The sequence below is a fragment of the Herpailurus yagouaroundi genome, unplaced genomic scaffold (genome assembly GCF_014898765.1).
Source record: "Herpailurus yagouaroundi ecotype Mexico unplaced genomic scaffold, PumYag 196, whole genome shotgun sequence".
Taxonomy (NCBI): Eukaryota; Metazoa; Chordata; class Mammalia; order Carnivora; family Felidae; genus Herpailurus; species Herpailurus yagouaroundi.
In genome coordinates, this window is record NW_024412427.1 from 22577082 (window position 1) to 22593042 (window position 15961).

Consider the following 15961-nt stretch of genomic DNA (forward strand, 5'->3'; position numbering starts at 1 on the left):
CTCTGTCCCAAAAATAAATAAACGTTGAAAAAAAAAATTTAAAGCAGTTATGATTTACCCATGTTGCAGAGGAGCAGACAGTTTGGGCCTGCCACTTGTCAGTTGCGTATCTTTTTCAATAACCCATCCTCAGTTATATATGTAGAAAGAAAACTGAAAATTTTTTCTTACTCTACCTTCTGTGAAATCATGAATCAGGTCTTAAAGTGATGAAAACTCATTTTCTGAAATGTTTTTAAGTTGTCATTAAAAATCTAAAGAGGATTGGGGCGCCTGGGTGGCTTGGTCGGTTGGGCGTCCGACTTCGGCTCAGGTCATGATCTCACGGTCCATGAGTTCGAGCCCCGCGTCGGGCTCTGTGCTGACAGCTCAGTGCCTAGAGCCTGTTTCAGATTCTGTGTCTCCCTTTCTTTCTGCCTCTCCCCTGTTCATGCTCTGTCTCTCTCTGTCTCAAAAATAAATAAACGTTAAAAAAAATTTTTAAAAAAAATCTAAAGAGGATTGTTCATACGTCGGCTAATTATTAAAATGCTTATAGTTTTTAAAGTCCTTTTAAAAATGTCCACCAATCTGAAGAACGAACACTGAAAAATATGTCTTTTAGTCTGCATTCTTAATTATTTCATTAAAAAATTGTTCAATTGTGTCAAGGATAACTTTCCTAAATCATTTGAAATTATAGGGGAAATATTTTAGGGAGAAAGATAAAATGAAAATTTTCATGGAAAATTTGAAATTTATTTTCGGTTTACCTTTAGCTTCTAGGTAATTATTAATATATTAATATATTAATATTAATTAATTAATGAATATATTAATTTAGGAATATAAACTATGCATGTATAGCTTAATGTAGTCCTTAAAATGGGAATATTAGCCAATTAAGTTTAAAGATCTGGATCCATTTGGTGTCAATTACATGCTAACTTAATGTACATTACAAGTTTTTAACTTTGTGAAAAGTGGAACTGCATTCTGCTGAACGTTGTAGTAATGGGTTTGGTTTTTTGCTTTTTTTTTTTCCCAGTTTGAGTAATAGGCAAAAACTTAAAGCCCTATGACTCTAGAATACAGCAGAGAAAGTACTTTTGCTTTTCTGTCCTCTACACAGACAGAGAATCTCAGGAGTCCCTGAGACATAGAGATCCTATATTGTAACCACTAACATAAATAAACTAATGTGCTTGTGTAACTAATAGTGCAATAACGAATTCACGTTTACTTTTTATGAACTTATACAAACTCCTACTCTTCCCCCTCATCGTCCCCCAATAAACACTTTTAACAAATAAAGAAAGGAACATGTATCAAATGCAACTTTTGTCCCATAAACAGTCTCATCAGTCTTGTTTGCACATTTGTCACTATCAGCAGTTTATTCTGACATTTCATTTTTTTTCTTTTTCAAATGTCTATGTATTTTGATAGAGAGTGTGTGTGCACATACACATAGGGAAGGGCAGAGTGAGAGGAAGAGAGAGAATCCCAAGCAGGCTCCACTCTGTCAGCACAGAGCCCAGTGCAAGGCTCAATTTCACGAACCATGAGATCATGAGCTGAGCCGAAATCAAGATTTGGACACTTAACCAACTGAGTCACCCAGGCGCTCCTGATATTGCATTTTTAACATAATTTATTTCTAAAAACAAAAGATCTGCCCAGATTAAGACAATTCTTCAACTTTAACATGTTAACTGCTTTCTTATTAGGACAAACATCACCAGGCACATTCTCTATCATCTATATACTCCTGGGAGAAAGTCACAGAAAGCAAACTGAGAAGCACATTTGGCCAGAGCGTAGGCCACGCCAAAGGCCTTGCCCAATGACACAGAAAGGTTTCATCTTCCTGGCAGAATCATAAGACTAGGCCATGTTTTCTTCTTTTTTAAGATTTATTTATTTTTGAGAAAGAGAGAGAGCACAAGTTGGGAAGGGGCAGAGAGAGAAGGGGACAGAGGATCCGAAGCAGTCTCTGCACTGACAGGCTTGACAGCAGTGAGCCCGATGTGGGGCTCTAACATACAAGCCATGAAATCACGACCTGAGCCAAAGTCGGATGCTCAACCGACTGAGCCACCCAGGTGCCCCTAAACCGTGTTTCTAAAACAAGTGGCTGAAAGTATTCTAAGTTCTCTTGCATGTTTGGAGGTACAACCACTTCACTAGATCCTATGTGGGTGACCTAATTCCATAACAGAAGTGTTACCAACTACATGTTCACCTTTTGAATCTTAGATCTAAGGCAGTCAGAGCAACAACAAACAATGCATTAACAATTAAATGATCTTTTCTGAGTTAACTCCTTGGGTTTAGTGTCTTCTATACTTAAATGTGAAGGCTGGACTGTTTCCCACATTAAACCATCTTCTTCCTGTTGCTAGAGCAATTTACAAGTCCCGGTAAGCAGTGTGAGTGTCATATGCAAGGGCAGAAGCAGGGAGCTGGGAACAGTTCTAGGGAAGCACCCCAGGAGAGTTCTCTTTCTCATGGGCCTTTGGCTTGTCAGCCCACACTAGCTGTAAGTTGAGTACCTTCGACCACAGATCATAAGTCACAAAGGGAATGAATGGATCTGTATTTACTAATTATAAGGGAGGAGATAAAAAGTCCCAAGGCCAGAGGAGAAAAAAACACCTTCAGATCTTTAAGCTGGGATGTTGGAAACTTTTATCCACACAAAGGTTTCTAACTAGGAGGAAACTGGGAGCATAAGAAGGCAAGATCAAACAGCTTTAAGATCCTTTGATCCTTAGGGGTGAATATAGAAGCAGTGGCTTGGGAGATGGTAGATAAACCCCTCGACACCTTGAAGAAGCGAAAAAGCTAAATAAAAACAGCATTCTTGAAGTTGCTATGGAATTATACTGTTGAGACCAGCCTCAGGCCCCCTTTTCGATAAGTCACTGTTTAATATAGAAATTTTAGAATCCTTATTCTCATAATACTCTTTTTGAATTTTTCTATCACTACTAAAATTATCAGTCTTAGTATAAAATGTTCAGTTTGACAATACCAAAGGAAGTATCAATCTTCAAAAGCACTGGTGACTAATTTTCTTTTTGACAAGGAATACAACTATGAAGTATTGGCAGGGCATGCATTATTTCTGCACACAGCCACCTGTACATTTTCGTTGGTAGGCATACTGATTGGGGAGCAATCTTCTTTGATTATGTGATGTTGGCAAAGCACCAGGAGAGGCTTCTTCTAGATGCAAAACACTAGAAAGAGCTTCTTCATTGTCTGACTTATTTATATACATAACGGATTTTTAATGTCTCAAGACACTTACTATAGACAGCACGACCTTCCCAGTGGCACTAAGCCGACTCTCCAATGTACCCGGAGAAGTTTATTTATTTGGGGAATACCTACGTGTAATGTTGGTGTCATCATTTTAAGGAAGGGACCAAGAAGGAAAGTGAATTTTAGTGTCTGATTTGCACAAATGTAATACTGGAAGTCTTTCAGATTCGATGAACAAATTGGTTTCTCCTGGGTTAGGTTGTTCACATGACCTTATCACAAAACAGCAGATCAATAGAAATTAAATGGATTCTGTGGGGAATACAGTTTAAGATCGTACACAGGTTTGCAGTCATAATCATTCAAAAAGAAGCAGCTGCAGCATTCTGAGTTCCTAATGGCCCAGTAAGCTATCTGAACCCAGCTTCTTTCTATATTCAAATATTACCCTCACTCTTTTCTTTTTTTAGTAGCAGGTCTGCTTAGCAAGTATGCCAAAATGATATTTGTTTCAAATATCTATAGGGATCAATGTCCTAATTCTTTAGGGGCAGAGAACATAAATTGGAAACATATTTCAGAATTCACCAAAGTGAAGCTCACAGAAAAAAAAAAAATCACAGTTTAATTTGGTAATTATAGGGGATAAATTTTTGACTAATCAAAATTAAGAAAAGGGTTTGATGAATGTCATTCTCAGAGCCATGCAGATGCCTGGGCAATATTCATAATAATGATGCTTCATGTTCTAGGATGTGACCTGAAATGGAAGAACTTAGATCATAAAACACCCAGAGCTGTGGCCAAAGAAGGCGGTTTCAAAGCAGCAAACAAAGAAATACGGCGGGCAGAGCGAACTGCTAATAAACTGGCACGGCCAGGAGCCAAAAATCCGAATCCACTCTGGGCCCTTAGACTTCATGACTGGTCGCTAGAACATGAGACTTTCCTTCGGGAAGCCTTTTCATTTGTGGACAGAGGTGATGGGACAGTCAGCAAGGAGGACTTCGTGTTGACATTGGAGGAGAGGCAAGATTTTGTGACCTCGGAACAGCTGGCTATGGTAGCTCAATATCATGAAAAATTACGGGGAGGTGGGGTCAATATTAATGATTTCTTTAAAGGAACCAGATACTTAAGCAAGGCTTATGTCTTGGGATCATATGGGCCCAAGAAAAAGAAAAAAGGGATGGCCAAAAAGGTAAAGAAAGGCAAGTTTGTTTTACCCCTCCCAATCTGCATCATCCCTGACCACGTATTTCCCCAATGGAGTGATGGCGGGCCACCCTATTACATGATTGAAACCTACAAGAATATAACTGATTGCAATCGGTTTAACCGAGACCATCCACCAGAACATCCCATTCAGGATGACTCTGCTTGGTACATTGATGATCCAGGGAAGGTATTTTCAAATATTAATTTCGTCACCAAGGCAGGAGACCTGGCTTCTCTGAAAAAGGCATTTGAATCAGGAATACCTGTGGATATGAAGGATAATTATTACAAAACACCACTAATGACTGCATGTGCCAGTGGAAACATGGATGCTGTCAAGTTTCTTCTTGAAAAAGGGTGGGTTTTCTTTCTTGAGTGAGGTTTAAATTTCATGGGTCTTTATATTCAACTCCAGAATTTTAGGGCAAAGAAAGAGCTTCATTTCTGAAATCTAGATTAGAGACAGACCTTGCATGGGAAAGTTGGCTAATGGGAACCTGGGAATGTGTGTACGCACAGATAGCTTGCCAATAACAACTATGCACAAAGTTGCTTTACTAGAGAGCTTTACCTACATGGTGTGTAGGTCACTTTTTATTTTATTTTAAATTACCAAGATAATTTTTAAAATTTATTTATTGTTGAGAGAGAGAGAATGCACTTGCCTGTGAGTGGGGGGAGGGGCCGAAAGAGATGGGGAGAGAGAATCCCAAGCAGGCTCTGCACTGTCAGCACAGAGCCGGTTGAGGGGCTCAGACTCACAAACCTAGATCATGATCTGAGCAGAAATGACCTGAGCAGAAATAAGAGTCAGGCACTTAAACTGACTCAGCCACCCAGGTGCCCCAAGAATTTTATTGTAGGAGAAACATAACATGATCTACCCTCTTAACAAATTATAAGTGTACAATACAATATTAACTATAATCACACTATTGTATGGTAGATCTCTAGAACTTATTCATTTTACATGTTGCTTTTTAATCTGTCTCTTGTGTATGTGTTGGGGGGGGGGATCCTAACAAATTTAAACAAGTGTTACAATGGCCATGATGACATGTCCCTTCTCTCCTCCAGAACCTCCATGGTTCATTTGTAAATATCTTTAAAATATCAAAGCATCACATTTTTATTTAACTTTGTAATCTAAAGCAACTTCTCAGGTTTAATTCTTTCTTGTACCATAGCTGAATAGCCTGGGGTAAGTTTCTTAACTTTTTTGTGCCTCCATATCCTCATTTTTATAATGGGGCTCTAATAGGACTCAGCTCACAGATTTTCAAGATCAAATCATTTAAAATATGTAAATCACTTATTAGCAAAGCAATTGCATATTTGATAAAAATTATTATTATTACTATAAGGGCGAAGGTCAAAGAAGCATTCAAATTTGTATATTATCTAGAGGGAGTATAAAGTAATTAATGAGAATTTGAACTTTTGGACAGTGAATTTTTTTTTAATTTTTTTAATACTTATTTTTGAGAGAGAGAGAGAGAGAGAGAGAGAGAGAGAGAGAGAGAGAGAGACAGCATGAGCGGGAGAGGGGCAGAGAGAGAGGGAGACACAGAATCCAAAGTGGGCTCCAGACTCTGAGCTGTCAGCACAGAGCCCGATGCGGGGCTTGAACTCACAAACTGTGAGATCATGACCTGAGCCGAAGCCGTACGCCTAACCGACTGAGCCACCCAGGCGCCCCAGCAGTGAATTTTTTTTAAAAAGAACTGACATTTAAAATACTACACTTAGATGCTTAGAATTTTAATAATGAAGGTGCATTTAAAAATCTATAACATTCAGAGAAAGTAGACTCAAAGTGAAATAACATGACTTTTATATTTCCTATCAGCTTTTACCTTCATTGGATCCAGTTATATAATTTTCCCTAATTTTAACCTTTGCAAAAAGTATAACCCCTGGGATCTAAGTGCCTTTAAAAACTAAACAAAATGTGTATTTATGCAAAGAAAATTAAGACTGTCAGATAATGCAGAGCACGAGTCAAGAAAAATTATGGCACAGAGTTTAACTTTACTCAGAGCTTCCCTCGTTTATAGCTGGACAACTGTATGAAATCTGGCTTTGCACGTTCAGCCTCCAATGCTTGGAACAACCCATATATTTAGCTTGTGCATCTGTCTTATTTTATAGGGCTAACGTTAATGCAACAGATAATTTCCTGTGGACTCCGCTTCATTTTGCATGCCACACAGGCCAGCAAGATATTGTTGAGCTTCTTGTAAAATCTGGAGCTGGGATAGACGCGGTCTCCATCAACAACACCACTCCTTTAACTAGGGCTATTGAGAGCTGCAGACTGGATACTGTAAAATACCTACTTGATATCGGTGCTAAATTCCAACTGGAAAATAGAAAAGGTATGTGTTCATATCATTGATATAGTTACAGTCAGAAAAGGAGAATTTAGATTCCAAACCTCTTCTGATTCTATTCTTGTAGGACCACATTTCCCTGTGAGAGTTACTACTGCAAACGCAAGCCTAAGTTGAATGGTACACAAGTTGGTTTTCTGTGGAGTGCCTCTCAATCACTGGTGTGAAAGGATCAGTGCTTTATGTTTGCAATCTGTCATGGACGGATACTTGTGTAAAGTACAAGAAAAAGTGACCTCCTAGAAAATGAAATGAGAAAAAACATGAAATACAAGGGTTTTTGTAATCACTAGATTAAAATGACAGAAAATTCTTCTATCAAATATATCTAAAAATTTCTAAATGCCCACTCTTTTTTTTTTATGTTTATTCATTTTTGAGAGTGTTGTGCTGACAGCAGAGAGCCTGATGTGGGGCTTGAACTCACAAACCGTGAGATGATGACCTGAGCTGAAGTTGGGCACTTAACTGACTGAGCCACCCAGGCACCCCTCTAATTACCCACTCTTAATTTCTGTGGTTATTTCACTATAGTCCTATAAGCATTAGTTTGTGGGCTTGCACCAATGTTCAGAGTTTTCACACTGTTAGAACTGTCAATTCCTAGTAAATGACATAGTTTAAAGACTGTAGAATGTGGATTCTTTCCAAAGCTGAACAAATTCCTGAATTTGAGGTTCTCTCTAGGACATAAATGGGAGGCCTAGCTTATATCACACCTGAAGAATAAATAAAAATTTGAATAACTATTTGACCTTATTGCTTGGAGGTATCATTTTCTTATAGTGGAGGCTGTTGCTTCCTTTTGATCTGAGAGAGCATTAATATTTCTGGCTGCTTCAGCTTCCTCTGAGTCACTGGTAGTATTGTTTTAGGTCTGCCTGAGGATATTACAGGTGTCATAATACCCAGCCATGTGCACAGCACACTGTGACACCAGCTTCCTCAGGCCTTTTTGAATATACCTCCTTATATCATGGGAAGGGGAGAATAATGTAAAATTATCACACAAAAGGAAATGTACGCAATGTGGGAAGAGAACCATCAATCAAATATTCACATGTAAATATCATGCCAGTATTTCCTATCAACTTTTTAAGAAACACGCTTAAAAAAAACAAAAACAAAAACAAGAAAAGGTTGTGTTGCCAGTAAATGGCACCTTAAATTATGAGATCTTAGAGCTGGGTCCACCTTAGAGAATATCTGATCTAGCTTTGTGACCCTACATATAACCATTTGCTTTACTAATCACCTTTACTACTGTATGCTAAGGGCTGATGTGCTGAGGTTTTCTACATGGCTTATTATCAATCTGTTTATTGTTATTCTGAATTTATGTCTTGAACAGGGCACACTGCTATGGATATTGCAAAGGCGTATGCTGACTATAGAATAATTAGTTTGATTCAAGAAAAGCTGGACAGCTTGCCAAAACCAGCAGAAAATCAAAAAATGAAAGGCAAGCCACCTCCTAAAATGAAGACTGAAGGCCCTGAAATTAAGAAAGAGGAGGTAAGAAAAGCAATGGACTACCCATTAGTAACTAGAACCTGTTAAAAACTTGTTGGGGGGTAGGGCAGTGTCATTATGTACATGTGGTTATACAGCATGGGCACAATAATATACAACCCGTATTGTCAGCACTATTATGCAGTACTTTTAAAGAAATAGCTAGCAAAGAAATTCCTAGTATGGAAAAGTCTAAAAAGTGCTCATTGCAAATAAAATCCATGTAAAAACCAAGATGGTTCAGCCAAACACAATTAGAATGTTGAAAAAAGAATTGGCATTGGATATGTATATATTTGGTTCTGAGTTATACAGATTTGATGAGATACCCTAGACAGGGAAGTAGGGTGAGATTAATGAAGCAAAGCATGTTTTTCCTTCATTATGGTATCATAATTTTTCATTACACATCTTAACCTTCCTTCTAAGGAATTTTATTTTTTTAATGGTTATTTTTGAGAGAGAGAGAGAGAGAGAGCGAGCACAGGGGAGGGAGAGAGACAGGGAGACAGAAAATCTCAAGCAGTCTCTGTGCTGTCAGCACAGAACCCAATGTGGGGCTCAAACTTATGAACCATGAGATCATGACTTAAGCTGAAATCAAGAGTCAGATGCTTAACTGACTGAGCCACCCAGGCACCCCCTAAGGGATTCTAATGACTACCAATCAACCCTGGGATATGGGGCCACTTGTGACTTGGATATACTGCAGAATGACTCTAGAAGTTTTAAAAGTGTCAAGTGACTGTTCCTGGTAATCTGGAGTGATGTGGGTGCCTCTAAACTACCAGCAGAAGTTTAAGGTTTTTGCCCATAGAGATTACTGAGAGATCAAGACTTTGTCATTAGCAGCGAAGCCCAAGTGCATTTCTTTTTTCTTTTTGTATGAAATTTATTGTCAAATTGGTTTCCATACAACACCCAGTGCTCATCCCAACAGGTGCCCTCCTCAATACACCTCACCCATCCTCCCCTCCCTCCCACCCCCCATAAAACCCTCAGTTTGTTCTCAGTTTTTAAGAGTCTCCTATATTTTGGCTCCCTCCCTCTCTAACCTTTTTTTTTTCCTTCCCCTCCCGCATGGTCTGCTGTTAAGTTTCTCAGGATCCACATAAGAGTGAAAACATATGGTATCTGTCTTTCTCTGTATGACTTATTTCACTCAGCATAGCACTCTCCAGTTCCATCCACATTGCTACAAAAGGCCATATTTCATTCTTTCTCATTGCCACGTAGTATTCCATTGTGTATATAAACCACAATGTTTTTATCCATTCATCAGTTGAAGTGCATTTCTAAGTAGGCTAGAAGCTTCTTTTAGGGAAGCAGGAGGAATCTCTGGTGATCCTTGGCAAACATAGGTCAGGGATGAAATTCAAAAAGGAAAAGCTCTAATATTGGAATTGGAAATTGGAAAGGGTTGGAGAAACGTAAGGTGGTAGGAAGTGAAGAGAGTGAAGGGATTATAACAAACATGGAGGACAATCAACAGTAAGGAGTAATAAACATGGAGGGGACGAGAGTAAGAATGGCCAGAGGTGAAGGATGATCAATCAGCTAAGCTTCTACTACATACATCATTATCATTTTAGTAGGATAATTTAATTTTTCTAGTTAATCAGTGACCATAGATAAATAATGGGTATCTTGAAGACTTAAATGCTCTGTTACCAATACTACTAATAAAGTAGAGTTAAACAAAGCAAACTAGTTATCTTCCCCCATCCAAAGTTATAATATTCTATTTAATTTCAAATTATAATTTATATAGTAACATTTTTATTTTTACTTGGCTTCAGAGCAAGATACAGAACAACAAATAATATAAAAAAAAGTGTAATATAGGTTTTTGCAATTGATAGGGTTGGTTTTTCTTTTGTCTCATTTCCAGGAACCACTTTCATCAGTTTATGTACCAGCCATATCAGAGGAAAAGAAAGTGCATAAGGATAATGTGGTTTATCTCAATTCACTGATTACCAGTGGTTATACCAAGAAAGTGGATATTACATTTATTCCACGGAGCGTAAGTACTTTGGAAAGATCTTCATAACATGCTGTAAACTCATATCATTTTCTAAATACATTTCATGCAGAGCACCCAAACAAATGTCCAAAGATTATCTTTCACAGTTATGATATGAAGGTATCCTTTTGCCAATTCCTGCTGCTTCAACTCAGTAAGTTTACCTTCTTTAGCTTCCAATATCTGGTTTCCTCTATTACTATTTCTATATTAACATTTTAGTTGTCCTTGAAAACCTAAAGTATTCTTTGGTCAATGCCATTCCCTGTCCCCATTTGGTCACAAGTTCAATAGACACATTTTCTTGGTACTCCTCAGACCCCAGTACTCTTACTACCATCTCACTTGAGAGTTTCATACTAAGCAACACTGGATTTATTCAGTAGCTTCCTAAATATCCACAATTAAAGAGGTGGAGACATCTTTGGAGAACAAGAGTGGTCTTGCCAATCCCCATCAAGCCATGCTGAATAAGAGACCACCAGCCCCCTCTTCCTTCTACTATGAAAATAATTTTCTTATGACTTCCCCATAAGACATAAAGGTAACAAACCCAAATGATCTTCTAATTCCATCTCTTCCTTGTTTTGACATCCCAAAAATGAACAGCAGAGGATCATCAGAGGTAACTGAAAAGCATTTCAGATGTCCAAACAGTCTCCATCAGAATTAGTGATGCCCATGTAACTCCTCTTCCTCATGTAAGAGGAACACATAAGCTAAAATAGATTTAGAAGTAAATTTGATAGTTTTAAGTTAATCATACTGGACACTGTATGGATACTGATGTATTTGGCTGGCTTTCGTATTCATGCCTGCTCTGGATATGGTTGTTTGTTTTAAGATCTGGAGTCCTGAAGCCACAACAGCAGAGCTGATCAGGAAAAGGGAGCTGCGGCGGGAGAGGTTCACTTATGAGGTAGACTTTGAGGACTTCATGATGCCCTTTCAGAAGAACATCACAGAGAAAGCTCAAGCCTTGGAAGCTGCCTTCAAGACCTAGATCATAGCAGTTGCTTCTTGGGGTCAACATTTCGAGGCCCAGGGAGAAAGTCGGTATTTCCATCAAAGTCAAAGCAATCCACAAATTAAGAATTTGTAACCAAATAATTGTTTTTGCTTTAACAGCTATAAATATTCTGAGCTATCTAGAGAAGGTGTATTTTATTTTGCAATGAATTACATGTCATTCTGGATAAACCCCTTAATCTTCTTTAAGGATGTAGTAGAATAAATGGCATTTTGGTTATAAATATAACATTATTTCAAATAACATTATATCAAAAAATTTACAAAATGTACACCCATTATGTTTGCTAAATATATAATTCCAGTGGAAATTGATGAAAACAATTTAATAGTAGGGAAGAGAAGTAGTTCTAACCTGTTAAGGAAGGAGTTTGTTTCCTACACACCATCGTACATGGTATATATTAGATACCTGGGTCAAATAAGCTTTGGCACTTATAGCAGACACTGTCAGCACTCCATCCCTTTCTCCTTGATTGAAGCAGGCCTAATATTCAGATGCTGGAGGGCAGACTCTGACACTTAAATTTGTAGAGTAGGGCCCAAATACACGAGAACAAGAGCCTCTGAGAAGCAGCTCTCAACCAGCGAGTGAACAGATGCAGTGTATTAACACCCCTGCTCCCTCACCGCTCTGGTTGGAATGTTTGGAAGTGAGCATTCCTATTGACTGCTCAAGTTCCCCCAAGAGGTTAAGATCACATTGCCAGCAGTGGTAATTTGATAACACACCCTTCATTGGCAGCCTTCCCTTCCCTGTCCTCCCACATTTCTCCCATACCTTCAGATCTTTGTCAAGGTCACCTCTGAAATATGTACACCTAAACCCTTGTCTCGAGGTTGCTTCTGGAAGGACCCAAACTAAGATAACAACTACAGTATTAGTTATGATTCTGAGTCCCCCTAGCAAAAACTTTAAAAGTGCATTCCCTTATCTTCTGTTTACTACAAAATAAGCATTTCCCCAGCAAGGAGGATGTGCCCCCAGGGTCCTGTGCAATTGAGAAACAGTTCAACTAGTATTCATACAATAGTTGAAACTTGGAGCGAAATTTCCAGATGCCAAAAAAATATACATATGATAAAGAAGGACTAGGTATTGCATGTGATTTTTTTTTTCTCAAGGCATGGGCAAGGTGGGCAAGGGAGAAGTGGGGAATTTAAGAGATCTACCAAGAATACTTACAAGTGGGATTTGAGCCAGAAGATACTTGGAAAAGGATTCTACCAGAGAGATAGAACCAGTAGTATAGATAGGTGATAGATGATAATAATAGATGGATGGATGGATAGATAGATAGATAGAGAAAGGGATGTATTGCAAGGAGCTGACTTACATGACTATGGGGGCTGGCAGGCAGGTCATCAGGAAGTCCAGGCTGGAAACTCTTGGGTGAGAGCTATCCATACAGTTCACAAGTGGAATTTCTTCTTCAGGGAAACCTCAGTTCTGTTCTTTCAACTGAAAGGATTGGGCCCACCTAGATGATGGAGGATAATCTCCTTTATATAAAGCCAACTAATTGTAGATGTTAATTGCACCCACACCTACACCTATACCTTTACAGCAACACCTACAATTAATGTTTGACTGAGTAACTGGGTACTATAACCTAGCCTAGCCAAATTGGGACATAAAACTGGCTATCACTAGAGGTGTACTACTGAGTAAAAAGCTGGGGGAGGCATCACCCACACCAGGAAATGCAGTGAGTGCTGGGCAGAAGCTCCAAAAACATCCACAAAAGCCCCACTGACAAAGAGAGTCCACTTTAGGATCTGCCTTACCAAAGGCTACCAACTCCAGATTACAACTCGGTCAGCCATATACAATGAAGGCCCTTTGCTTTATCCCCTCCCTCACTTTCTATCTGTGAAGATAGGAAGCTGGATGAGTGAGCAAGTAGCTAACCAGGCCCACTTTCCCCTGAGGCAGGCTTGAGCTGGAATTACTTACAAGATTTGTGTTAGGGAACATGGACATTTGCTCTTAGAACTAAGTTTTGTTTGTTCATGAGGTTTTTCGTGTGTCTATTTTTAATAATTTTAAAGTTTTGAGTTAATGTCTAATTTATAGAAAAGTTACAAGACTTTTACAAAGAATCCCTATATATTCTTTGCCCAGATTACCCACATGTTAACCACATGGCTTCTTTCTCCTTCTCTCTCCATATATATATGTGTGTGTGTGCACGCGCATGTGTGTGTGTGTGTAATTATTTTTTCCTGGACTATTTGAGTGTCTGCTGAAGACATAATATCCCTTACCCTTAAATACTTCAGTATGTATCTCCAAAAAACAAAAACATTCTTTTATGTAATCATATTATACCTGTCAAAATTAGGAATTTAATATTTGAATTAACTAGTCATGTCTACAGACCTTATTCAGATTTTGCTATTTGTCCCAATAATATCCTTTATACCAAAAGAAAATCCCAGATCACAAGTTGTGTTCTGTTGTCCCAACTCTGTCATCTCTTTTGTTTAAAAAAGTTCCTCAATCTTCATTTTTTCTTTATGACATTGATACATTAGAAGAATACATGCCAGTTATTTTGAAAATGCCCTTCAATTTTGAGGTCTTCTATTTCCTCAGGATAGATTCAAGTGACACGTGCTAGGCAGGAATACCAAAGATGTGATATTGTACCCTTCTCAGTACATCGTATCAGGAGGTATGTGATGTTGACATGTGATGTAAACTTTGTGAATGTTAATCTCTTGGTTAAAGTGGTATCTATCCAGTATCTCTACTGTAATTATTTTTTCCTTTGTACTTAATAAGTATCTTGTGAATAGAACCTATGAAACTATATAAATTTCTGATTACTCCCATAATTGTCACCCACTAGTTTTAGTACTCATGAGGAGTCTTGCCTGAAATAGTTACTACGAGGATGGCTGTCATAAGACGAGTTACTTATTTCATCATTCTTTCTACATTTCCTAGTTAGCTTTCTATTTTGGGACAGAGCGATATCTTCTTCTTATGGATTTAAATCCATATGGACCTGTGCATTCCTTTTTAATTTAATGAGTTTATAATCCTTTACTAACATAATTTTGATGCTCAAACTGCCCCTGATTTTTGCCAGTAGAAGCCCCTTCGACATGGCTCCTGAGAACAAGACATGTTGTTTCCTCCAATAATTAGAGGATGTTTTATTTCTTGAATATGTTGGGGGGAGAAATGCCCACCATGGTTTTATTCAGGTATAAGGAAAATGAGTCTGCAATAGCAGACTTTCAGAGCATCTCACATTCTGCTGTCACCCCAGTAAATACCACACTTCCTCAGTGCTAGTTTCATATACAGTGGTGTTCTGTGATCACCTTCAGCCATTTGCAATGTATGCTGAAAGTGCCAGTGTCAAGTCCTATTAATCCTCTTTCCCCACATATGAAGTGTTTATATTCATTTGAATGGCTAAACAACATGTTTGAATGGGAACTGCGTGAAGGAACATTTGAGTGACTAAGTTTATTTCAAGTTTAACTCTAAACCCTAACAGCACAAAGCCAGAGTTCTTTGATGGCCCTAAAAGACCATCAGTACCAACCAAAGAGTGGCCGATGGACCAGCAGCATCAATTGAGAGCTTGGTTCCACTCCCAAAAATTATAGTAGAGAACATTATACAAGCTTAATAAAATATATTGTAGGGGGGTGCCTGGGTAGCTTAGTCGGTTAAAAGTCTGACTTCAACTCAGGTCATGATCTCACAGTTTGTGAGTTTGAGCCCCACATCAGGCTCTGTGCCGACAGCTCGGAGCCTGGAGCCTACCTCAGATTCTGTGTCACCATCTCTCCCTGTCCCTCCCCTGCTCTCACTCTGTCTCTCTCTCAAAAATAAACATTAAAAAAATATTTTTTAGAGGACATTTTACTGGCATAAAAAATAGCATATCAAAGTTACATTAAAAATAAACATTATAAATGGTATGTATAATCTTAGACATGTAAATATGCAACACTCAAATGGTAATTTTTCTGGGTTTTAGAATTATGAATTAACTTTTATTGTCTTATTTTAATTTATACTTTCTTTCTTTTTTTTTTTTAGCAATGAGCATGTATGACTTTTCAATAAGCAACAAAATTATTTCTTTGAAAAAATAAAACAAGTTCACTCAGCATTCCAGAATGCCAAAGTGATTTTATTAGTATTTGTCTGCTTTATCCTTTATGTGTATTGATTTAGTTATGATTCTCTCAGAAGGAGACACTGAGCCAAGAATTCAGGAACAGGTGATTTGTTGAGAAAATGCTCCTGGGGGGACTAGTGGGGGGTGTGGGGGGACTAGTGTTTGGAAAGTGAAGGAAGACAGACAAGCCTGAGTTTTCTGGTGAAGCCCCAGCTTCAATTTAACCCACAGGGAGCTGTAGAGAACAGGAAAAAAGTACTAGGCTTTTGGATTCCTGCATCTGTTAATAATTATAGCCTAGGGGGTGCTGGTAAGGCTATTCCAGAGCTCAAAGGCAATTCAATGAATTGAATCATGGGTCATGGGGGAGCTTGTTGCAAAAGCAT

At 38.3% G+C, this 15961-nt stretch overlaps 1 protein-coding gene and 1 long non-coding RNA gene across 4 annotated transcripts in view; one reads left to right on the top strand and one right to left on the bottom strand.

Annotated features, from left to right (window-relative positions):
• The window catches only part of ANKEF1 (ankyrin repeat and EF-hand domain containing 1), a 25719-nt gene extending 14168 nt beyond the window's left edge, over window positions 1-11551 (top strand). For all 3 annotated transcript variants that reach the window (XM_040447692.1, XM_040447693.1, XM_040447694.1), the window contains 5 exons: window positions 4002-4824; window positions 6619-6845; window positions 8212-8375; window positions 10264-10398; window positions 11243-11551. In XM_040447692.1, coding sequence (XP_040303626.1) covers window positions 4002-4824; window positions 6619-6845; window positions 8212-8375; window positions 10264-10398; window positions 11243-11401 — 1508 coding nt within the window. In that variant the 3' untranslated portion in view covers window positions 11402-11551. The remainder of the gene's footprint in view (window positions 1-4001; window positions 4825-6618; window positions 6846-8211; window positions 8376-10263; window positions 10399-11242) is intronic.
• The window catches only part of LOC121012486 (uncharacterized), a 166017-nt gene that overhangs the window by 6189 nt on the left and 143867 nt on the right, over window positions 1-15961 (bottom strand). The gene's annotated exons all lie outside the window — the stretch shown is intronic.